The following is a 26,415-nucleotide window of genomic DNA, read 5'->3' as shown; positions in this document are numbered from 1 at the left end:
ATTGCGGGAATCACGCTCCGTGTGCGAGTGTGATCCTCCGCGCTGGACTTGCAGGAGCGCACGGATTGTCTTGATTTATAATGCTGTGTGTCTCTGCATGGCTTTTTTTTCCACAGAATCATAGTGACATAAAGCTATACGAATGTATTACTGTACAGCAGCAGCAGCTGCATGAAGCGCACGGCGTCATAGCAACCAATGACGCCGTGCGCTCATGCTGTCAGGAGGAATCCCGTCCGGGTTTCCACGGTCCGCTCTCGGCCGCGGAACACGGCCGTGTGCATGAGGCCTTATTCTGTAGAAATGAGGTCAAGCAGAGGCATATAGCATTATAAATTATGATAATGCCGTGCGCTCCTGTAAGTCCAGAGCAGAGGATCACACTCACACACGGAGCGCGATTCCCGCAATGGACTCGCTCGTGTGAAACAGCCCTAAAGGTCAGGTTTCCCGATACAGTTTTCAAACCCAAAATCAGGAGTGGATCATAAAAGGAAAGTATGAAGGACAAATACGACTTCTCTTTTATGAATTCCCTCCTGATTTTGGCTTCAAAAACTGCATCAGGAAACCTGATTGTGTGGCCGTACCCTTAGGCCACCTGCACGCGTTGCGGAATACGTGGGGTTTTTCCGCTCTGATTCCTGTGCAGAAAACCCGCTGCGTAGTATAATACCAGCAAAGTGTATGAGATTACACGAATCTCATGTACACTCTGAAGATTTTTATTTTTCGTGCGGAAAATGACTTGCTGTGCAGGTTTCAAAATCTGCAGCATGTCAATTATGTTTGCGGTTTTACCTGCGGATTTCACCCTTTACAATGGAAGGACGAGATCTGCGCAAAACGGCATCAAATCTGCACCAAAAACCGCTGTTTGGTGCGGATATGCTGCAGAAACGCATATAAATCCACATGGAAATTTGTGCGCATCTTATGTATGTTCACCTGTGTGCAGGTGGTCTTACGTTTTTTTTTGGGCATCTATATATTGATTACTTATACTCAGGATAGGTCATCAATATCAGAGCTGAGCGTCAGATCCCCATCAATCTGATACTGAGGACCTACCTTGAGTACACTTAAAGGGGAAAACCCCTTTAAAGCTTTATTACAATTGTTTTACAACATTAGATACAATACATTATAGCGATAAGTGCATCTTCCTCACCTTTTGGCGCCCAGTCACTGAAATGCATTTACTGTAGAACAGGGGTCACCAACCTTCGGCACTCCAGCTGCTGTGAAACTACAACTCCCAGTATGCAAACATGGTTGGCTGTTCTGAAAACTCCCATAGAAGTGAATGGAGCATTCTGGGAGTTGTAGTTTCAGAACATCTGGAGTGCCAGAGGTTGCTGATCCCTGCTGTAGAACATTAAGTAGAAAAAGAGGGAGAGGAGGGGGCTACAGCTGCAGTATCTCAATAAAACGGCATAAGGGGTGGGAGCACCATGGGAGACATCTTACAGGCTCAGAGCACAGGTCTGACATCACACCACGAAAACCTTGCCCACTCAGCAGTTATGTATAAAGAAGATGTGCTGTACAGAAACCAGATGAGGGGAGGAAAAGGACCCAAAATCTGAAAAACTACACACATTTCTGGTGCCTACAGGAGGAAGTTTGTGAACACATTAAAGCTATAGAAAAGTAAGGAAAAAATGTACAAATAAAATAAATAAAAATTTCTGTCCATGGCTGCTTATTCCCAAATTTGGATGTGTCCGTCCCAATAACAGGTTGCCAGCAGTGATGGTAGCACCCGGTGGTAACTGACGCCTACGCAGGCACTCCCATGGCTGGGGAGAGTTCGGATGAGTTTGGTAGTATGGTAGTTGTAGAAGATGACGTTCCCTTCTGAACTCCCCGTTACGATAAAGGATCCATCCGGAGAGAACTCGCATCCCACGGCAAATCCTTCCACCTGTTCGGAGGAGAGAGAGCATCTTAATGAGTTTTGCTGCATTAATAAATCCTTCCCTCTCACTGGGGATCGCAGCGATATCATCTCTTTTTGTATTCTACACAATTGGAAGGCGTCGCGTCTCCCTCTCGTCTACTTACACCGATAGCCTCGTAATCAACGGCATCAATTCAATTTGTTCGAACAAGTTTGTGGATGTTTTACAAGACTGCAGGGAGATTACAGAAGATGCAGAGGGAGAAATAACAGTCCTCGCTATAGAGCAGTGTTTCCCAACCAGTGTGCCTCCAGCTGTTGCAAAACTACAACTCCCAGCATGCCTAGACAGCCTTTGGTTGTGTGGGCATGCTGGGAGTTGTAGTTTTGCAACAGCTGGAGGCACACTGTTTGGGAAACACTGCTATAGAGAACCTCCTGCTTCTGTTCTCCAGCCGGGTCCCCATCTCTTTCCCCACTACTAAACATAAAAAACACCAAATATAATAATCTACACTGCGGGGCGGAGGTGAACATGTCCAGTGACCAAACGACCTTATAGCGCCATGTAAATGGAAGTACATGAGCAGCAGTCGACTAGCTATATTATCAATAGGCGCTCGTTATAGACAGAATTTCTGCCCATACGATTCCCTTGGGAACAGTAGGGGTGTCAGTGTTCGGACCCCCACCAATCAGATAGATACTTATCATCTATCCTGAGCACAGTTATGGTGGACAACCACTTTAAAGGGAATGGCCATGAAGGATTTGTTTTTTTATTTCTGCCGCCACCCAGTGGGACCTGTAACAAGAGCTCTACTTACCTGCTCCCTGGGTCCGGGGCTGTCTTCTGGTCCCTGCAAGTAAAATTCCTAGACAGACGGGTTCCCATGTGCTGCTGCAGCCAATGACTAGCCTAAACGGTCATGTGACCCCAATGGGGCAATTCATTGCAGGTTACTGGACGCTTAGGGACATGTCACCACTGAGATCAGTCACTGGCTGCACAGGACCCTGTCCATGAAGAAAATTTACTTAGGGGGACGACCCCTTTAAATTCCATATGTAATATGATGCAAAAATGAGCAGCAAAAAAAATATAAATGCATTAAACCCACAGCCTGCAAGTCACTCCAAGAAACTAAATATTAACTTGCGTTACTGAGCAGCACACAGAGACAAACCTCCTGCATTCACAGCCACAGGTAACACATTTACATTCATACACTGAGCTTTGCATGAATAATATATGATCCAGACAAGGATTGCAGAGCGTTTCTTATTGCATGAAGGAGATCTATCGGCTATAACCTCGGGCACACTTACTTCATGTACGCAGCCTGGGAAACACACTAAAGTCCACCTTTATAATACAAAGTGCAGGAATTTAAAGGGCAACAGTAAGTAATTCTTTTATATGTATATTAGGGATTATCTGTGACATTACTAATAGGAAAAAAACACCACAAGCAAAGGAATGGAAAAACTTAACTGCAGCATCCGTATCCAAGACTGGCACAGTCAATCCTAAAGCAGTCATTTGGGATTGGCGCAATGTACTGTCTCAGATAACAGTTATTAACCATTTGACTCTACATTCTCAGGAAGGACAATCAACTCATCAAAGGATTGTGTATGAAAGACGCAGAAGAAAACTGCTATAACTACTATAATACTGCTCCTATGTACAAGAATATAACTACTATAATACTGCTCCTATGTACAAGAATATAACTACTATAATACTGCTCCTATGTACAAGAATATAACTACTATAATACTGCTCCTATGTACAAGAATATAACTACTATAATACTGCTCCTATGTACAAGAACATAACTACTATAATACTGCTCCTATGTACAAGAATATAACTACTATAATACTGCTCCTATGTACAAGAATATAACTACTATAATACTGCTCCTATGTACAAGAACATAACTACTATAATACTGCTCCTATGTACAAGAACATAACTACTATAATACTGCTCCTATGTACAAGAATATAACTACTATAATACTGCTCCTATGTACAAGAATATAACTACTATAATACTGCTCCTATGTACAAGAATATAACTTCTATAATACTGCTCCTATGTACTAGAATATAACTACTATAATACTGTTCCTATGTACAAGAATATAACTACTATAATACTGCTCCTATGTACTAGAATATAACTAATATAATACTGCTCCTATGTACTAGAATATAACTACTATAATACTGCCTCCTATGTACAAGAATATAACTACTATAATACTGCCTCCTATGTACAAGAATATAACTACTCTAATACTGCCTCCTATGTACAAGAATATAACTACTCTAATACTGCTCCTATGTACAAGAATATAACTACTATAATACTGCCTCCTATGTACAAGAATATAACTACTATAATACTGCCTCCTATGTACAATATAACTACTATAATACTGCCTCCTATGTACAAGAATATAACTACTCTAATACTGCCTCCTATGTACAAGAATATAACTACTATAATACTGCTCCTATGTACAAGAATATAACTACTATAATACTGCTCCTATGTACAAGAATATAACTACTATAATACTGCTCCTATGTACAAGAATATAACTACTATAATACTGCCTCCTATGTACAAGAATATAACTTCTATAATACTGCCTCCTATGTACAAGAATATAACTACTATAATACTGCTCCTATGTACAAGAATATAACTACTATAATACTGCTCCTATGTACAAGAATATAACTACTATAATACTGCTCCTATGTACAAGAATATAACTACTATAATACTGCCCCCTATGTACAAGAATATAACTACTATAATACTGTCCCTATATACAAGAATATAACTACTATAATACTGCCCCCTATGTACAAGAATATAACTACTATAATACTGCTCCTATGTACAAGAATATAACTACTATAATACTGCCTCCTATGTACAAGAATATAACTTCTATAATACTGCCTCCTATGTACAAGAATATAACTACTATAATACTGCTCCTATGTACAAGAATATAACTACTATAATACTGCTCCTATGTACAAGAATATAACTACTATAATACTGCCCCCTATGTACAAGAATATAACTACTATAATACTGCTCCTATGTACAAGAATATAACTACTATAATACTGCACCTATATACAAGAATGGCAGTACAGTATGTTACACATTACCTTGTGTCCTTCGTACCTTCTCCTCTTATTCATTTTGTAAGGGCGCTGAGTAGAGAATAAAGCGATGTAGTTTCCATTTGTCTGCGCTGCGAACGCGCTCTCCTTCGGGTGCAGGGCGAGGCTTGGACAGGTGTATCGTTCCTAAGAAAAAAAAAAAAAGCACATGAACGTTTCTCCTGGAGCCGTATGTGGTATCGTCCGGCGCTGCCGCCTGCGGTACTGGGGACATGAACAAATCACACTAAGCCATGAAGTAATAAGTGCCAGAAACACATAATAAATGAGTGGAGTGGATGTCAGTGGTCTGTGGCCAAAACACTGGCACATTTTTCTTAGCAAATCTCCCCATTATTATCATCTTCTTTTATTCTGACCTAGTCCTGTTTTGGTGGTTTTCTTACAGTATACCAGTGCAGAAATCCTCTGTGTGCTAAACATAGGAGTCCTGTCCTCTAGACTGATGGCTACCTACACCGATACACTGTGACAAGCCCAAACCTGTCCTTGGTAAATTAGGAGAGGTTTTCATGCTCTGAATCTCAACAAGCATGTTTCTATTCACTGACAACAAGAAGACAGCTTGAAATCGTGAGGAACTGGAACACAAAGAATACTGATACAACAACTAGGGTTAATTGGCGTAGTGGACCATTATCCCTTTTTTCGGCATTTTATAGCAGTCCTTATTTAAATAATGAAAGCCAATAGCTCTTAAAGAGTTTGTATGTGGAGGGGTATCTCCCGAGCCTGGCATCCAGCTGAAAAAGACCTTTCAAAAGGAACACTGACTACAAACATCTAAATTCCCTAACACTTCAATGGGACAGAGCTTCACGGAACTGAAATACCAGGCAATACCACTACTAGACGTATGGCGCTGCTGTGCCCGGGAAACAAAAGGGTGCTCAGTGGAGATCCTCACCACCCAATAATGATGGCCGACACAGGAAGATGACATGGAATAACCCTTCAGGGCATTGTCTTTCCATCTGCTGCAAAACTACAACTCCCAGCATGCAGGGATTTGCAGTTCTACAACGGTGGCACCACATGACTGGCAAAGAACAGCACATTTTTCTTCCTAAAATTATATATATACACACACACACACACACACATACAGTATATATATATTAGAGATGAGTGAATAAGTCTACTTTCACACTTGCGCTTGATCTGATCCGTTCAGAACGGATCCGATCATATTAATGCAGACGGAGGCTCCGTTCAGTACGGATCCGTCTGCATTAATAACTTTAAAAAATTTCGCAAGTGCGCAAGTAGCCTGCGCGGATCCGTTCAGACTTTCAATGTAAAGTCAATGGGGGACGGATCCGCTTGAAGATTGAGCCATATGGTGACATCTTCAAGCGGATCCGTTCCCATTGACTTACATTGTAAGTCTGAACGGATCCGCACGCCTCCGCACGGCCAGGCGGACACCGAACGCTGCAAGCAGCATTCAGCTGTCCGCCTGTCCGCGCGGAGGCGAGCGGAGCGGAGGCTGAACGCCGCCAGACTGATGCAGTCTGAGCGGATCCGCTCCATTCAGACTGCATCAGGGCTGGACGGCTGCGTTCGGGTCCGCTCGTGAGCTCCTTCAAACGGAGCTCACGAGCGGACCGACGAACGCTAGTGTGAAAGTAGCCTTACCGGTTATGAAATTCGTTTGCGATTAGTTTACTGGTAAAAGGTGAATTGCGTTACGGATTCCGTTACCACGGACCATAAAGCAATACTATGACAGATTGCATAACTGAATGCCTTTAGAGGCGTTCCGTTATTCATTTCATCATAATTGAAGTCTATGGGCTGCAAAACGGATCCGTCCCGTTTCCGTTATGCAGGAGAGGACTCCCCCTGCATAACGGAAACTTAAAAAAAAATTGGGTTATTGTCCGTGGTAACAGAATCCATAACGCAATTCACCTTTTACCAGTAAACAAAGCGTCAACGAATTTCAAAATATGAAATTCGTTAATCTCTCGTGTATTTATATACACACCACACACACAGTATAATATATATATATACACACACACACACACACAGTATAATATATATATATATACACACACACACACACACACACACACACACACACACACAGTATAATATATATATATACACACACACACACACACACACAGTATAATATATATATTTTCAGCTCCACCGATGAGATGAAAGTGAAGTGCGTCTCATTCTCCTCTCCACTTATGACAAGTGTCTGGCGCATTCACATTTAATAAAATCTAGTAAACTGCAATCAATAAATAACACTTATACAGGATCGGGCGGCGGCGGTGGGACGGGGGAATATTAATAGGTTCTACTACAAGTGACTATTATGTTCCACGTGGCAGACTCCGTGTAGCTGCTCATTATACAGAGAACCATCAAGCTATTACAGAGGTGGCTCTCAGCTCGGCAGGAAATAGCGTTTCTCAATTCTCAAGCTTTAATTATTATTTTTTATGCATCTTCGAAAATGTATAACGTAGACGAAATCCATCATGTTTGCCGTTTATGTAGGTTTCAAATTCTGTGATGATTAACGTCTTAATATACCGTTATATCAGACAAACTCCATTTTTCTAACCCACCTCTCCAAAGCCTGTGCATACACATAGAGCTAAATGAAAAACTTCTACTGCCTGCAGCCACCATTAGGGGGAGCCGACTGTGTACTGTACGCTCTACGTGCAGACAATATGCAAGGAGTGGTGACTGCAGGAAGGCGAAGTTCTTCATTAAAGGCTATGAACATCTTTGGAGCATTTTTTTATTTTATTTTTGCATTATACTCATTTAGAGCTAAGAATCATTTTTGTAATTGGCCTTTATTAACAATGTCCAGCCCTGAGGCTCTCCGATTACACTGTGTTCTATCAGGGAACTCAGCTGACTGCTCATGTGAATCTCTGCTCTCTGACGATATAAATAGGGCTGCAACGATTAATCGATGTAATCGATAATAATCTATAACTGGATTCGTTGCTATGCGGGCGGGCGGTTTACTTTAATCACTGCATCTTTATTTTACCTTACAATGACGCTCCAGTAACAGGCAGAGCGCACGGCGGCGTAACGACACTTACTCATGTGACACGCCTGCTCCGCCTCCTTCATTCATAAAGTGGGCGGAGCAGGTGCGTCACGTGAGTAAGTGACGTTACGCCGCCGTCCGCTCTGCCTGTTACTGGAGCGTCATTGTAAGGTAAAATAAAGATGCAGTGATTAGTCTGCTGTGAGCAGCGGGGCCGGGGCTGTTATGAGGAGGGGGATCGGTCTATGGCACTGCTATGGGGAGGGGGGGTCTGTGTATGGCACTGCTATGGGGAGGGGGGATCTGTGCACTGTTATGGGGAGGGGGGATCTGTGCACTGTTATGGGGAGGGGGGATCTGTGCACTGTTATGGGGAGGGGGGATCTGTGCACTGTTATGGGGAGGGGGGATCTGTGCACTGTTATGGGGAGGGGGGATCTGTGCACTGTTATGGGGAGGGGGGATCTGTGCACTGTTATGGGGAAAGGGATCTGTGCACTGTTATGGGGAAAGGGATCTGTGGACTGCTATGGAGAAAGGGATCTGTGCACTGTTATGGAGAAAGGGATCTGTGCACTGTTATGGGGAAGGGGATCTGTGCACTGTTATGGAGAAAGGGATCTGTGCACTGTTATGGAGAAAGGGATCTGTGCACTGTTATGGAGAAAGGGATCTGTGCACTGTTATGGAGAAAGGGATCTGTGCACTGTTATGGAGAAAGGGATCTGTGCACGGTTATGGAGAAAGGGATCTGTGCACGGTTATACCCATAACTGTGCACGGTTATACCCATAACAGTGCACAGATCCCCTTCCGCATAACAGTGCACAGATCCCCTTCCGCATAACAGTGCACAGATCCCCTTCCGCATAACAGTGCACAGATCCCCTTCCGCATAACAGTGCACAGATCCCCTTCCGCATAACAGTGCACAGATCCCCTTCCGCATAACAGTGCACAGATCCCCTTCCCCATAACAGTGCACAGATCCCCTTCCGCATAACAGTGCACAGATCCCCTTCCGCATAACAGTGCACAGATCCCCTTCCGCATAACAGTGCACAGATCCCCTTCCCCATAACAGTGCACAGATCCCCTTCCCCATAACAGTGCACAGATCCCCTTCCCCATAACAGTGCACAGATCCCCTTCCCCATAACAGTGCACAGATCCCCTTCCCCATAACAGTGCACAGATCCCCTTCCCCATAACAGTGCACAGATCCCTTCCCCATAACAGTGCACAGATCCCCTTCCCCATAACAGTGCACAGATCCCCTTCCCCATAACAGTGCACAGATCCCCTTCCCCATAACAGTGCACAGATCCCCTTCCCCATAACAGTGCACAGATCCCCTTCCCCATAACAGTGCACAGATCCCCTTCCCCATAACAGTGCACAGATCCCCTTCCCCATAACAGTGCACAGATCCCCTTCCCCATAACAGTGCACAGATCCCCTTCCCCATAACAGTGCACAGATCCCCTTCCCCATAACAGTGCACAGATCCCCTTCCCCATAACAGTGCACAGATCCCCTTCCCCATAACAGTGCACAGATCCCCTTCCCCATAACAGTGCACAGATCCCCTTCCCCATAACAGTGCACAGATCCCCTTCCCCATAACAGTGCACAGATCCCCTTCCCCATAACAGTGCACAGATCCCCTTCCCCATAACAGTGCACAGATCCCCTTCCCCATAACAGTGCACAGATCCCCTTCCCCATAACAGTGCACAGATCCCCTTCCCCATAACAGTGCACAGATCCCCTTCCCCATAACAGTGCACAGATCCCCTTCCCCATAACAGTGCACAGATCCCCTTCCCCATAACAGTGCACAGATCCCCTTCCCCATAACAGTGCACAGATCCCCTTCCCCATAACAGTGCACAGATCCCCTTCCCCATAACAGTGCACAGATCCCCTTCCCCATAACAGTGCACAGACCCCCTTCCCCATAACAGTGCACAGATCCCCCTCTCCATAACAGTGCCACCCACAGATCCCCCTCTCCATAACAGTGCCACCCACAGATCCCCCTCTCCATAACAGTGCCACCCACAGATCCCCCTCTCCATAACAGTGCCACCCACAGATCCCCCTCTCCATAACAGCGCCACCCACAGATCTCCCTCTCCATAACAGTGCCACCCACAGATCCCCCTCTCCATAACAGTGCCACCCACAGATCCCCCTCTCCATAACAGCGCCACCCACAGATCTCCCTCTCCATAACAGCGCCATCCACAGATCTCCCCATAATAGTGTCGTCCACAGATCCCCCATAATAGTGTCGTCCACAGATCCCCCCCATAACAGTGCCATCCACAATTTGTTTTAATATGGCCTTTGAACATAATTTTTCAAGTAAAATTATATAAACCTCTTTGTTTTGTAATTTTGTCGTTTTTCCCGATTAATCGATCGTAGAAATTAATCGGCAACTAATCGATTATTCAAATAATCGTTAGCTGCAGCCCTAGTTATAAACACTCATTATAGGATAAATTCTTATCAAACTGAAAAGAATATGGTTTAAATAAGTGTTTATGACCTGTTAGGAAATCACAGATAAGGACTATCCCATGACGGTTCAAAATGAAAGCAAAGTTACTCCAGCTAGGCTAAAACTTGACCTAAGACAAAAACTGCTAAATGACCAATTGAATTTTTTTTAGCCCAAAATGAGTAAAATGCAATCATAAAAAAACTGCCCCCAAAAGGTGCTCAAAACCTTCAAACTCTATGGCCCCAATTTCTCTACCCCAGAATTCTGTCATCAAAAAGTCGCAAAATAGGGCTTTTGCAATCTTTTGCACTGGCTTGGCTAAAGTTTTGCAACTTTTTGCATTTTTACACCACGCACTCTAGTTCTGTAATGTGGGTTGAAAAGTGAATGTGGTTACTTATGTTAATGATTTCACTCCAGATTTAGGGCTCATGCACACAAATGTATTTTCTTTCAGTGTCTGTTCCGGTTTTTTGGGGGACTGTATCCGGAACCATTAATTTCAACGGGTCCGCCAAAACTACGGAAGTTACTCCATGTGCGTTCCATTTCCATATGTCCGTATTTCCGTTCTGCAAAGAAATAGAACATGTCCTATTTAGTCTGCATTACGGACAAGGATAGGACTGTTCTATTAGGGGCCAGCTGTTTCGTTCCGCAAAATACAGAATGCACACAGATGTCACCCGTATTTTTTGCGGATACGTTTCTGGCAGATCGCAAAATACATATGGTCGTGTGCATGAGCCCTTATCATGGAGATTTTTTTTTTTAAGTCGCAGGAAAACTGTGAAATTAGATAATGTGGCATAAAGTACAACACAGACGCAAGTAAAACGGACTTTAAATATTCCCCTCATGATTAATTCCCCCCTGTATCTATAAAGGGGATTTGTATCAGAGAAACAGAGCTCAGGCTGCAAAGTTAAAGCTTGCCTCATTTACATATATATATAATCATTGTTTTTTAACACAATAAAAGCATGCAGAGCTATGGGGACTGGGTATTGCGGATGTGCTAGCGGCCATCTAGCAGCCCATGTCCTCAGCTCTATACACAAAATCCATAGAAACATAGAATGTGTCGGCAGATCAGAACCATTTGGCCCATCTAGTCTGCCCAATATACTGAATACTATGGATAGCCCCTGGCCCTATCTTATATGAAGGATGGCCTTATGCCTATCCCATGCATGCTTAAACTCCTCCACTGTATTTGCAGCTACCACTTCTGCAGGAAGGCTATTCCATGCATCCACTACTCTCTCAGTAAAGTAATACTACCTGATATTACTTTTAAACCTTTGCCCCTCTAATTTAAAACGATGTTCTCTTGTAGCAGCTTTTCTTCTTTTAAATATTCTCTCCTCTTTTACCTTGTTGGTTCCCTTTATGTATTTAGCAGTTTCTCTCATCTCCCCTCTGTCTCGTCTTTCTTCCAAGCTCTACATGTTAAGGTCCTTTAATCTTTCCTGGTAAGTTTTATCCTGCAATCCATGTACCAGTTTAGTAGCTCTTCTCTGAACTCTCTCCAAATTATCAATATCCTTCTGGAGATATGGTCTCCAGTACTGCGCACAATACTCCAAATGAGGGCATCCAGGTGACAGGTTCCCTTTAAACCCAATATGGCTGCCACTGGAACTACCCAGCATCCTCAAATCATCCACAGAAAACACTTCTTCATATACATCACTCACGTTAAGCTAAATATCTAGACAGACGTGCTGCTGAACTGAGTACATATAAGCCTTACATGAAATATCTGATTGGAGACTTTGGCAGTTGTGGCAAAATCCCAGGCAATGATGGTGCGGTCAGCGGAGTCTCGACTCACACAATCCGTGGTGCTCAGAAACTCTTTACCATCAGGGAGGAAGAGGAGGTCGAAGTGTTGTTGCACAGCTGCTTTGTACACATGGATCACCTAGAAGAAGAGAATATTAATAAGCACATATCACATCTAATCATAAATACATACTATAACACGGCATACAATATTAGCCCCTATCTAAGAGACTGTAAAAACTATAATACTGCTCCTATGTACAAGAATATAACTACTATAATACTGCCCCTATGTACAAGCATATAACTGCAATAATACTGCTCCTATGTACAAGAATATAACTGCTATAATACTGCTCCTATGTACAATAATATCACTACTATAATACTGCCTCCTATGTACAAGAATATAACTACTATAATACTGCTCCTATGTACAAGAATATAACTACTATAATACTGCTCCTATGTACAAGAATATAACTACTATAATACTGCTCCTATGTACAAGAATATAACTACTATAATACTGCTCCTATGTACAAGAATATGACTACTATAATACTGCTCCTATGTACAAGAATATAACTACTATAATACTGCTCCTATGTACAAGAATTAGGGCTGCAACGATTAATCGATGTAATCGATTATATTCGATAACTGGATTCGTTGTCGACGAATCCAGTTATCGAATAATCGCCGATTCGTTGCTATGCGGGCGGTCGCTGCATCTTTATTTTACCTTTTTACAATGACGCTCCTGTAACAGCCAGGCAGAGCGGACGGCGGCGTAACGTCACTCACTCACGTGACACGCCTGCTCCGCCTCCTTCATTCATGAGGTGGGCGGAGCAGGTGCGTCACGTGAGTGAGTGACGTTGCGCCGCCGTCCGCTCTGCCTGGCTGTTACAGGAGCGTCATTGTAAAAAGGTAAAATAAAGATGCAGTGATTAGTCCGACTTATAAGCATCGGGGCCGGGGCTGTTATGGGGAGGGGGGAGGATCTGTCTATGGCACTGCTATGGGGAGGGGGGGTCTGTGTATAGCACTGCTATGGGGAGGTGGGAGGGATCTGTGTATGGCACTGCTATGGGGAGGGGGGAGGGATCTGTGTATGGCACTGCTATGGGGAGGTGGGAGGGATCTGTGTATGGCACTGCTATGGGGAGGGGGGAGGGATCTGTGTATGGCACTGCTATGGGGAGGGGGGTCTGTGTATAGCACTGCTATGGGGAGGGGGGAGGGATCTGTCTATGGCACTGCTATGGGGAGGGGGGTCTGTGTATAGCACTGCTATGGGGAGGAGGGGGGGTCTGTGTATGGCACTGCTATGGGAAGGGGGATCTGTGCACTGTTATGAGGAAAGGGATCTGTGCACTGTTATGCCCATAACAGTGCACATATCCCCCTCTCCATAACAGCGCCACCCACAGATCCCCCTCTCCATAACTACACCACCCACAGATCCCCCTCTCCATAACTGCGCCACCCACAGATCCCCCTCTCCATAACTACACCACCCACAGATCCCCCTCTCCATAACTGCGCCACCCACAGATCCCCCTCTCCATAACTACGCCACCCACAGATCCCCCTCTCCATAACTACGCCACCCACAGATCCCCCTCTCCATAACTGCGCCACCCACAGATCCCCCTCTCCATAACTGCGCCACCCACAGATCCCCCTCTCCATAACTGCGCCGTCCACAGATCCCCCTCTCCATAACTACGCCACCCACAGATCCCCCTCTCCATAACTGCGCCACCCACAGATCCCCCTCTCCATAACTGCGCCACCCACAGATCCCCCTCTCCATAACTACGCCGTCCACAGATCCCCCATAAGTGTCGTCCACAGATCCCCCATAAGTGTCGTCCACAGATCCCCCATAATAGTGTCGTCCACAGATCCCCCATAATAGTGTCGTCCACAGATCCCCCATAATAGTGTCGTCCACAGATCCCCCATAATAGTGTCGTCCACAGATCCCCCATAATAGTGTCGTCCACAGATCCCCCATAATAGTGTCGTCCACAGATCCCCCATAATAGTGTCGTCCACAGATCCCCCATAATAGTGTCGTCCACAGATCCCCCATAATAGTGTCGTCCACAGATCCCCCATAATAGTGTCGTCCACAGATCCCCCATAATAGTGTCGTCCACAGATCCCCCATAATAGTGTCGTCCACAGATCCCCCATAATAGTGTCGTCCACAGATCCCCCATAATAGTGTCGTCCACAGATCCCCCATAATAGTGTCGTCCACAGATCCCCCATAATAGTGTCGTCCACAATTTGTTTTAATATGGCCTTTGAACATAATTTTTCAAGTAAGATCATATAAACCTCTGTTTTGTAATTTTGTCGTTTTTCCCGATTAATCGATTAATCGTAGAAATTAATCGGCAACTAATCGATTATTCAAATAATCGTTAGTTGCAGCCCTAACAAGAATATAACTACTATAATACTGCTCCTATGTACAAGAATATAACTAACTACTATAATACTGCTACTATGTACAAGAATATAACTACTATAATACTGCTCCTATGTACAAGAATATAACTACTATAATACTGCTATGTACAAGAATATAACTACTATAATACTGCTCCTATGTACAAGAATATAACTACTATAATACTGCCTATGTACAAGAATATAACTACTATAATACTGCCTCCTATGTACAAGAATATAACTACTATAATACTGCTCCTATGTACAAGAATATAACTACTATAATACTGCTCCTATGTACAAGAATATAACTGCTATAATACTGCCTCCTATGTACAAGAATATAACTACTATAATACTGCTCCTATGTACAAGAATATAACTACTATAATACTGCTCCTATGGACAAGAATATAACTACTATAATACTGCTCTTATGTATAAGAATATAACTACTATAATACTGCTCCTATGTACAAGAATATAACTACTATAATACTGCTCCTATGTACAAGAATATAACTACTATAATACTGCTCCTATGGACAAGAATATAACTACTATAATACTGCTCTTATGTATAAGAATATAACTACTATAATACTGCTCCTATGTACAAGAATATAACTACTATAATACTGCCTCCTGTGTACAAGAATATAACTGCTATAATACTGCCTCCTATGTACAAGAATATAACTACTATAATACTGCTCCTATGTACAAGAATACAACTACTATAATACTGCTCCTATGTACAAGAATATAACTACAATAATACTGCCTCCTATGTACAAGAATATAACTACTATAATACTGCCTCCTATGTACAAGAATATAACTACTATAATACTGCTCCTATGTACAAGAATACAACTACTATAATACTGCTCCTATGTACAAGAATTTAACTGCTATAATACTGCCTCCTATGTACAAGGATATAACTACTATAATACTGCTCCTATGTACAAGAATATAACTGCTATAATACTGCCTCTTATGTACAAGAATATAACTACTATAATACTGCTCCTATGTACAAGAATATAACTACTATAATACTGCTCCTATGTACAAGAATATAACTACTATAATACTGCTCCTATGTACAAGAATATAACTGCTATAATACTGCCTCCTATGTACAAGGATATAACTACTATAATACTGCTCCTATGTACAAGAATATAACTACTATAATACTGCTCCTATGTACAAGAATATAACTACTATAATACTGCCTCCTATGTACAAGAATATAACTACTATAATACTGCTCCTATGTACAAGAATATAACTACTATGGGGGCGGAGTTTGGCCGCTGAGCTGCATGGCTGCCGGTGACTGAGCTCCTCATCCTAGCCGGCACAAACCCCCTTTTATAGCACCTTTTAGAAGCTTGAAATGGGCAAAGTGGAGAGAGATCGCCCCAGGGAACCTGCTGACCCACCTGTGAGCCGCTCCAAACAGCCTGACATGGAGAAATTCCTGAGGAAAGCTGCCAAGGGCACCGCCGCTGGGACACCTAAGATGGCGCCGGCTCCTTCTATTCATTCCGATCCGGATGAATTTTCGGAAGCGGGAAGTATTTCGGATGCATCCGAATATAAAAATCGCAAGCGGGGAACGAATCTTTCAAAAGCGATCCTTCGCGAAATTTTGGACTCTGCGCTAGCTCCCCTGAAGCAGGACTTGACTGAAATAAAGACCGATCTCCGATCCATCGGCCAGAGAGTCGCTGCACTGGAAAACTCGCAAGACGCGATTATTCGCTTCGGTGAGGAAACTTGCTCCACCCTTGGTTCGCATAAAGATCTTCTTAACGATGCCCTCCTGCGAATTGAAGATCAGGAAAATCGCAGCCGGAGACGTAATATTCGCATCCGCGGCCTCCCTGAAATATTCGCATCGGAAGTTCTTGAAAAAATCGCGAAAGAAATATTCGCGAATCTTTTAACTCCAGAAAGAGCAGCAAATATTGTCATTGAACGCATACACCGCGCTCTTCGCCCCAAGCCAAAGGCTTCAGACCCTCCGAGAGATGTTGTCTGCGGTATCCTCAGTTTTGTGGACACTGCGGCTCTATTGAAAGCCAGTAGAGAGGCGGACCGCCTGGAATATGAAGGCTCGCAGCTGCAGTTCTTTCAGGACTTGGCACCTTCCACGTTGGCAAAGAGACGTATTTTGCGTCCGCTTCTTGAAGTTCTTAAATCTTCCGGGACCCAGTTCCGCTGGCTGTACCCCTTTGGCTTGGCCGTCGTCAAAAACGGACGGCAGATCACCATACGCACGCCTCAGGACCTATCCGGGGCCTGGGTCCCACTGGGTATTGCTCCAATTGAAATTCCGTCCTGGATGCCGGCAGACCAGGGAGATCCTATACCCTCGCCTCCGACTGCAGACACCTGGTCCCTTGTGCCTGCCGGGAAGAAATCCCGACCCAGTCAGAGTTCCCAGGCCTCCGCTGCTGCGGGTCGCTCTCCTCATCGCTGATTCCTCTCTGCTACGTTGGCCACCATTTTCGCCGTTCACAGTTCAGGTGTTCTCCTGAAGTGGACCTCCGGAAGTTACGGTTGTCTCCTGTTATATTGTTCAGGACATGCATAGGAGCCGTCTAGCCTTTTGACATGGCCTTTCTAGGGGTATCCAGGCCTCTGTTCACCTCCCTGAGGACTTCACCCTCCTGAATGTTATCTACCTCTTCCCTCCCACCCCCTCTGCACAGGGGATTTGTTTGCCGTTGTTTCCCTCATTGACTTCCTTGTTACCTGATGGCCTTTTCATGGCCTCTCCCAGCTCTACGAGACCCCCCGCCTGATGGATCCCGGCACCAGGCCGTGATGAGAAAGGATCCTCTGATTCCCAGGCGCTCCGTGGAGCTCTTAGTTCTGCATTCTGTGATTATGATTTACTGTTTGCATTATTGTCTCCCTTCTTTTGCCCTCATGTGTTTCCCCTTTTGTGTCCTCTTATCCCATCCTAATGTTCTTACTTGGTTCGCTCAGATTATGATTGCTTTGTGCTTTCCTGCTGACTTAACATGGCTTCTCTTATAGTTTCTTCCCTTAATGTCCGGGGCCTGAACGAGCCGTGCAAAAGATCCCAAGTGATTTCCTTACTACTAAAAGACAAAGTTTCGATAGCCTTTTTTCAAGAAACACATTTCCGGGCAGGTAAGATTCCCAATCTTCCTTCCAAAAAGTTCACTCAGTGGTTCCACAGCGCACAGGCCTCCGCTAGCCGGGGTGTCAGTATTGCCATTCACAAGCAGGTACCCTTTGCGGTTACAGCCTCCTCCTCGGATCCTGATGGCCGGTACTTATTTGTGAAGGGCTCTATAGCGGGCACACCGGTTACACTGGCCAATATTTACGCGCCAAATAGGGGACAGGTTGCATGGCTGGTTCAGACCCTCGCTGCGCTGGCTGCATTCAAACAGGGTATGGTAATTCTGGGGGGAGATTTTAATGTGACCCTAGACCCACTTCTGGATTCCTCCTCGGGGAAATCGGCTATCACTCACGTACGTCTTAGACGCCTGAAGGTGGCTCTGCGTAAACTAGGTGTTATTGATACCTGGCGTACCCTGAACCCCACGGGTCGTGACTACTCGTTCTACTCCCATGCCAAGTCCTCACACCACAGATTAGACTATGTCTTTCTCTCCTCTGAGCATGTCAAACAAATTGTAAACACCCGAATAGGCAACATCACGTTGTCGGACCACGCCCCTGTCTTTCTGACAGTTTCGCTGTCCACCCTCCCTACACGGGAATGGAACTGGCGTCTCAATGAGACCATCATCCAGGACCAGGCGTCATCTGAGAAAATAGCCACCTCCCTCCAGGAGTTCTTCAGTACTAACACCGCAGGTCCCTCCCCTCCCTCCCCCGCTGTAATCTGGGAAACCCACAAGGCCGTGATCCGTGGAGAGCTTATCGCTCTCGGCTCCCATCTTAAAAAACAAAGAGCCCAGGCCATGTCCACCCTCCTATCCCGTATCGCCACCCTCGAGCTTAGCCATAAGCAATCCCAAGCGTTAAGCCTTGCGGAGGAGCTTTCTGTCGCGCGATCTCAATTAAAAGATATGTTGAACGTTACTTCAGCTAAATTACTCCTTCGTGCGCGCTTCAAATCCTACGCACATGGCGACAGGGGGAACAGACTTATGGCGGCGCTAACTAAACAACAATTTTCTGACTCCTTCATTCCGGCGATCAAAGATGCGGCGGGCAATCACCTTAAGTCTACCCCTGATATAGCCAAAGCATTTTGTGCCTTCTACGAAGACCTTTACAACCTCCCGCCCCCTCCTGGGTCATCTCCCTGCTCCGTCGCGGAGGCCTCGAATAAATTCCTCTCCTCCCTTCAGCTTCCCTCTATATCCCCGGATCAGTCCTCCCAACTATTAGCTCCCATCTCTGGCCCGGAAGTCCTGAAAGTCCTAGCCACTATCCCCTCCGGTCGCAGTCCCGGCCCTGACGGTTTCACCATCTCTTATTATAAAACTTTTAAATCTGTCCTAGCCCCTCAATTTAGCTCCCTATGTAATTATCTCCTGGGTGGTGGCCACCTCCCTGCCCAGTCACTCACAGCCCACATCACCATTATCCATAAGGAGAATAAAGACCCGTTGCAATGTGGCAGTTACCGCCCTATCTCCCTACTAAACACGGACATTAAATGGTGGGCTAAGATCCTGGCTCAACGGATTCAAAAAGTTCTCCCGGATGTTATTCACAAAGAACAAGTTGGCTTTGTCTCTGGCAGACAGGGTAATGAGAATACTGTTCGCCTCCTTCATCTTATGAACTGGGCACGGTCTACCTCTACCCCGCTAGCTCTGCTGAGCACTGATGCAGAGAAAGCTTTTGACAGAGTGAGCTGGCAGTATATGTCACTGGCTCTGTCGAAATTTGGCTTTCCTGACCAACTCATTTCCGCTATCCTCTCTCTGTACTCTGCCCCCTCTGCCAGGGTCAAAGTCAACGGCACTCTTTCACCCGCCTTTGCCATTACTAATGGCACTAGGCAGGGTTGCCCTCTCTCCCCCTCGCTTTTTGTGATAGTCATGGAAACTCTCCTGTGCAAAATCAGGCAAGATCCCGATATTGAAGGTCTCCAGAGAGCCTCCCACACTCACCTCACGGCGGCTTTTGCAGACGACCTCCTTATTATGACCACGAACCCTGAGACATCCTTCCCCCGGCTACACTCTATATTTGAAGAATTCGGTTGGGTCTCCAATTTCAAGATCAACTATAGCAAATCCCTTGCCCTGAATGTTACATGTAAACCCGCTCTTGTTGCGTCGCTTAAACGCTCCACCCCCTTCACTTGGGCCGCTCGGGACATCACATTTTTGGGGATTCACATCTCCGCGAATCTGAATGACCTTTACAGCCTTAATTACACCCCTATGCTCAACTCGATTAAATCCCATCTACAGTCGGTAAAACTTCCCTTCATCTCCTGGATAGGCAGGAAGAATTATCTCAAGACCTTCATTGTCCCCAAACTCCTATACCTGCTGCAGACGTTGCCCATATGGCTCCCGCGCTCGTACTTTACAGAGTTGCGTAGGAGATTCTCCCTTTTCCTCTGGTCGAACAAACCATCTAGGATAGCTTACTCCACATTGACGAGGGAAAAGAGGTTTGGTGGTTTCGGCCTTCCCGATGTCCACCTGTATTACACTGCCACGCACCTAAATAGGTGCTTCTCTCTTCTTTCCCGAAGCCCCCCAAATCTATGCACAGCTCTAGAGCGAGGCCTCGCTACATACAAAGATTATCTCGTCCTGTGGGGGGTCCGTAGCTGTACGCCCTCCCATTCCTTTGCCTCCCCCATTTGGAAGGGCATGCTCGTTGAATGGGCTAAACTCTATAGATCTAAAGATCTGAGATTCCCGAATCTTCGCCTCCCTCTGCACTTATTGCAAAACTTAGTTCATCCCGAGACCACTGCCCCTTCAGGTGTTTGGTATCAGTTGTCTAGCCACACACTACAGGAGGTTGTATCTGCGAGTGGGGACTTGGCATGGGACACGATGCGGGCCTTGCCTGAGGTTCGAAAGCAATCCTTCTTGGCTCTTGCTGCCTTTCGCAAGGATACTGCGATTTTGAAACTCCCTCCCTTCTGCACGGAAGAATCCACCTGGCTGGAAAAGAAACTAGATATGCCGATCCCCCCAAAGAAGCCCCTGTCAACTCTCTACAAGGAGTTACTCTCTTCCACACCCCCAGTGCTATCCTTTTTAGTGGCCTGGGAGAAGGAGCTCTCGTACCCCCTCTCAGAACCCGAAAAAGCATTTATCCTCTCCAACTCTCACGGATTCAGTCGTTGTATCAAAATACAGGAAAATTCCTTTAAGCTTCTTACACGTTGGTACAAAACACCTGAATTCCTCCATAATCTTAATCACGAAATACCCGATCAGTGCTGGAGGTGTGGAACAGAGAAGGGGTCCCTATCTCACATATGGTGGTCCTGCAGTCTAATCCGTCCCTTCTGGACACAGATTGAGAGCCTAATCGGGCGCATTTGCGGCTCCCCTATAAGTCTAGATGCGCAATTAGTCCTGCTTTGGTGCCCCAATTTAACCCTCGCCCCTTCTAAAAACAACCTACCAACGTTACTTCTAACTGCTGCCCGCCTGCTAGTCCCTCTGCTGTGGAAGAACGACTCTGCACCTACGCTGCTGATGTGGCAAGAGAAAGCGGATCAGATATGTCGTTTTGAAGAACTGGCTCACTGGGAATCTCACACTCGCCCTCGTTTTCTGGACATATGGAGTCCCTGGAAAGCCTATCGCCACCCGGCGTCTTGAGACCCTGTCATGATCTGACTGACACTGCCATTATTGAACCCACCACCCCCCCTCCCTCCCTCTCCCTCCCTCCCTTCTTCTTGTTTGGTATTTCTTTATTCCTGTCCGTTGTCCTGTTTGTCTATTTGTGTTCCCCCCCCCCCCCTCATTTGTTTGACTTTTGTTATATTTGATTGCACTATTCTGATGCCATCTGCGTATGGCGTTTGCTGTATTGTGGCACTTTATATCTATTTGCTTTCTCAATAAAAAGAGATTTGGTTAAGAATATAACTACTATAATACTGCCCCTATGTACAAGAATATAACTACTATAATACTGCTCCTATGTACAAGAATATAACTGCTATAATACTGCTCCTATGTACAAGATTATAACTACTATAATACTGCCTCCTATGTACAAGAATATAACTACTATAATACTGCCTCCTATATACAAGAATATAACTACTATAATACTGCTCCTATGTACAAGAATATAACTACTATAATACTGCTCCTATTTACAAGAATATAACTGCCCACTGTTACCAATGATGGGGGGGGGGGGGGGGGGGGGACCCCTGTGGCCACTGCCACCAATGATTAATACTAGGGGGGGTTGAGTTACCAGAGGGGGTTGATAAGAGGATAAGAGGGAGAGGCTGGGGGGCACATGAGAGGCTGGGGGCTGTTTTTTGGACTTTTGGTTGGTCAGTGGTCACAAAATAAATGTGTTATTTATTTAATTGTTATAATTGGTATCGGTAATTGGTATCGGCGAGTACTTAAATAAAAGTATCGGTACTCGTACTCAGTCTAAAAAAAAATGGTATCGGGACATCCCTAATTTAAATGCTTTCTTTTTGTGATTTATTGCTTTCTTTAGGGCTGTTTCATTAACATGATTGACAATGCTCTGTGCCTCTCTGTGACCTCTTTACTACAAAATGACAGTGACAACTTTATCTCACTGTGATTTCGTAGTAAAGAGGTCACAGAGAGGCACGGAGCATTATAAGTCATGTTAATGCTCGGTGCCTCTGCAGTCTGCATCGGGTCTTGGCTGTCTTTCACGCAGCGGATGTCACGCACAGCATCCGCTCGTGTGACAGCCCTTACAGTTCTATTTATCCACATCGTTTTTTTCTTGTTCCCTGACCTTTTATTCCTATAAGGCATGTTCCGCTCACAATTAGATTTTAGGATGCTTTTAAAAATAAAATATCCCATTTTTTCCCCCATCACCAAATGTTACGATATATGATACATAAGGAATAAAAGCCAACATCCAGTGTCATGACCCAGCCCCGGGACCAGCAGTAAAAATAGACTTCATATAACTGTATGTGTGTGTTCTGGTGTCAGGGTGATGCTTGTAAGCAGTTCTAGTACACAGAAAGTCTCATACTCTAGGGGACCAATTTCCGCACAGACACAATTAAATGCCAATTCCACCTGGTATTTCTGGAAATAACCGCTGGGTTCTTGCCTCGGGAAGGAAACTCAGAACAACAGCAGAAAATAATCCTGGAGAAAATGAAATTTCCACTTATTGAGACGTTTCCCCTTAACGATATTGATATCACCCATTACAGTCCGACCACACCGAGATCATTAGTCCTAAAGACCACCCTGAGGAGGAGGACAATCAGTTAATTTTTTAGTTTTTGTTTTTTAATCTATACATTTTTAAATAAAAAGAACAAGAAAACCATCCAAGGGCACTTCCCTTTAATATTACAAAACTGCACAAGTAATCTCATCCTCGAGTGAAATCTTTTCATACTCTCTTTACCCCTACAGGGGGCAACAAATACTAATGGCAGCCACAGTCCCCATCACCCCGTTTTCCAAATGCCAAAGAGGCACAGAGACAAACTGAGCTTTTATTTACATGGAGCAACAAGGAGGCAGTACTATCTGTGCTTACTACAATTACATGGAGAGACAGGAAGGCAGTACTATCTGTACCTACATCATTTACAGGGAGACAGGGAAGCAGTACTATCTGTACCTACATCATTTACAGGGAGAGACATGGAGGCAGTACTATCTGTGCTTACTACAATTACACGCAGAGACATGGAGGCAGTACTATCTGTGCTTACTACAATTACACGCAGAGACATGGAGGCAGTACCATCTGTGCTTACTACAATTACATGGAGAGACAGGGAAGCAGCACTATCTGTACCTACATCATTTACAGGGAGAGACAAGGAAGCAGCACTATCTGTGCTTACTACAATTACACGCAGAGACATGGAGGCAGTACTATCTGTGCTTACTACAATTACACGCAGAGACATGGAGGCAGTACTATCTGTGCTTGCTACAATTACATGGAGAGACTGGAAGGCAGTACTATCTGTACCTACATCATTTACAGGGAAAGACATGGAGGCAGTACTATCTGTACCTACATCATTTACACGCAGAGACATGGAGGCAGTACTATCTGTGCTTACTACAATTACACGCAGAGATATGGAGGCAGTACTATCTGTGCTTACTACAATTACACGCAGAGACATGGAGGCAGTACTATCTGTGCTTACTACAATTACACGCAGAGACATGGAGGCAGTACTATCTGTGCTTACTACAATTACACGCAGAGACATGGAGGCAGTACTATCTGTGCTTACTACAATTACACGCAGAGACATGGAGGCAGTACTATCTGTGCTTACTACAATTACATGGAGAGACAGGGAAGCAGCACTATCTGTGCTTACTACAATTACACGCAGAGACATGGAGGCAGTACTATCTGTACTTACTACAATTACACGCAGAGACATGGAGGCAGTACTATCTGTGCTTACTACAATTACATGGAGAGACAGGGAAGCAGCACTATCTGTATCTACATCATTTACAGGGAGAGACAAGGAAGCAGTACTATCTGTGCTTACTACAATTACACGCAGAGACATGGAGGCAGTACTATCTGTGCTTACTACAATTACACGCAGAGACATGGAGGCAGTACTATCTGTGCTTACTACAATTACACGCAGAGACATGGAGGCAGTACCATTTGTGCTTACTACAATTACACACAGAGACCTGGTGACAGTACTATTTGTGCTTACTACAATTACACACAGGGACCTGGAGGCAGTACTATCTGTAGGTACATCATGTACATGGAGAGACATGGAGGCAGTACTATCTGTGCTTACTACAATTATACACAGAGACAGGGAGGCAGTACTATCTGTATGTACATCATTTACATGGAGAGACAGGGAGCCGGTGCTATCTGTACCTACATCATTTACATGGAGATGGGAAGGCAGTACTATCTGTACCTACATCATTTACATGGAGAGACAGGGAGCAAGTACTATCTGTACCTAAATTATTTACATGGAGATGGGAAGGCAGTACTACCTATGATTATGCCTGTATCATTTACAGGGAGTCGGGAGATAGAGGGATGCAACAGTTTCCTTATCTACATTATTTACATGGAGGAAGCACTATCTGTGTCTTATAACTTAGAATCCAGAGATGAAGGCAGTACAATCTGTGCCTACATCACTTACAGGGACAAAAAGGAAGGCAGTACCATACCTCTACATTATGCTGTCAGTAATGCTTTAAAGGAGAAAGAGTTAATCCAAATCTGGCCTCAATGTGGCAATTTCTACAAGGTTTTTTGGTGGGGCTAATAAAAACTGAGCATGGTGATGGTGATCACCTTACTAGACAAGCCACAGTGCGTGCCATACAGAGCCCACATAGGGCACCTATGCATACAAAATGAAAGAAAGCAAGGGCACATGCATGCCGGACGTAATTTGCAGCAGCAAAATCCATAACAAAATATGTGAATTACATGCAGATTTTGCAGCCGATCTTTGCACTGCAAAAGGAGGAAATCCGCAGCATAAACTGACTGCAGACTTAAAACCGTACCACAGGTCAATGTATGCTGTAAATAGTGTGGATTTAATGGATGCAAATCTACAGCATATCAGTGCACGCATCCTTAAAGGGGTTATGTCTCTTCAGCAAGGGGCATTTATCTTGTAGAGAAAGTTGATACAAGGCACTTACTAATGTATTGATTGTCCATATTGTTTCCTTTGCTGGCTGGATTCATTTTTCCATCACATTATGCACTGCTTGTTTCCATGGTTTTGACCACCCTGTAATACAGCAGCGGTGGTCATGCTTGCACACCATAGGAAAAAGTGCCAGGCTCTTTGGTAGCCGGGATTGTGGGAGTGCATATAGTTGGTGCTTTTTTAGACCACCAATGCTGGATTACAGGGAGGTCGTAACCATGGAGACAAGTCATGTATAATGTGAAGGGAAAATGAATCAAGCCAGCAAAGGAGGCAATGTGGGCAATTACAATACATTAGTAAGTGCCTTGCATTAACTTTCTATCAGCACCGGGAGTCAAGGGCATGTACAGAAATTCTCTGATACGTAGTAACTACTCACTGATACATACCTGCCCCTTTATACTGATCCCTTTAATTGCCTGAAGGATAAGCACTTTCTGTGCACATTTTGTCTCTAGGTAGGAGATGTATGGCACTATCTGCCCTAATAGTCATACAGTGCCCACATAGAGCACGATAGTGCCCTCCTATTCACAGAAAAATAGCGCATTTGTACCCATATAGTACCTACCTAGGTGCATAGAAAG

At 44.6% G+C, this 26,415-nt stretch overlaps 1 protein-coding gene across 3 annotated transcripts in view; it reads right to left on the bottom strand.

Annotated features, from left to right (window-relative positions):
• Window positions 1–423: 423 nt before the first annotated feature.
• The window catches only part of WDR25 (WD repeat domain 25), a 102,734-nt gene continuing 76,742 nt past the window's right edge, over window positions 424–26,415 (bottom strand). For all 3 annotated transcript variants that reach the window (XM_044272735.1, XM_044272733.1, XM_044272734.1), the window contains exons 5-7: window positions 12,425–12,595; window positions 5,108–5,248; window positions 424–1,927 (exon numbers count right to left, since the gene is read on the bottom strand). In XM_044272735.1, coding sequence (XP_044128670.1) covers window positions 1,706–1,927; window positions 5,108–5,248; window positions 12,425–12,595 — 534 coding nt within the window. In that variant the 3' untranslated portion in view covers window positions 424–1,705. The remainder of the gene's footprint in view (window positions 1,928–5,107; window positions 5,249–12,424; window positions 12,596–26,415) is intronic.

Source organism: Bufo gargarizans, chromosome 11 (assembly GCF_014858855.1).
Source record: "Bufo gargarizans isolate SCDJY-AF-19 chromosome 11, ASM1485885v1, whole genome shotgun sequence".
In the NCBI taxonomy this organism is placed as follows: Eukaryota; Metazoa; Chordata; class Amphibia; order Anura; family Bufonidae; genus Bufo; species Bufo gargarizans.
The sequence above is the reverse complement of the archived record's forward strand: the minus strand, read 5'-3'. Positions and strand labels throughout refer to the sequence as shown.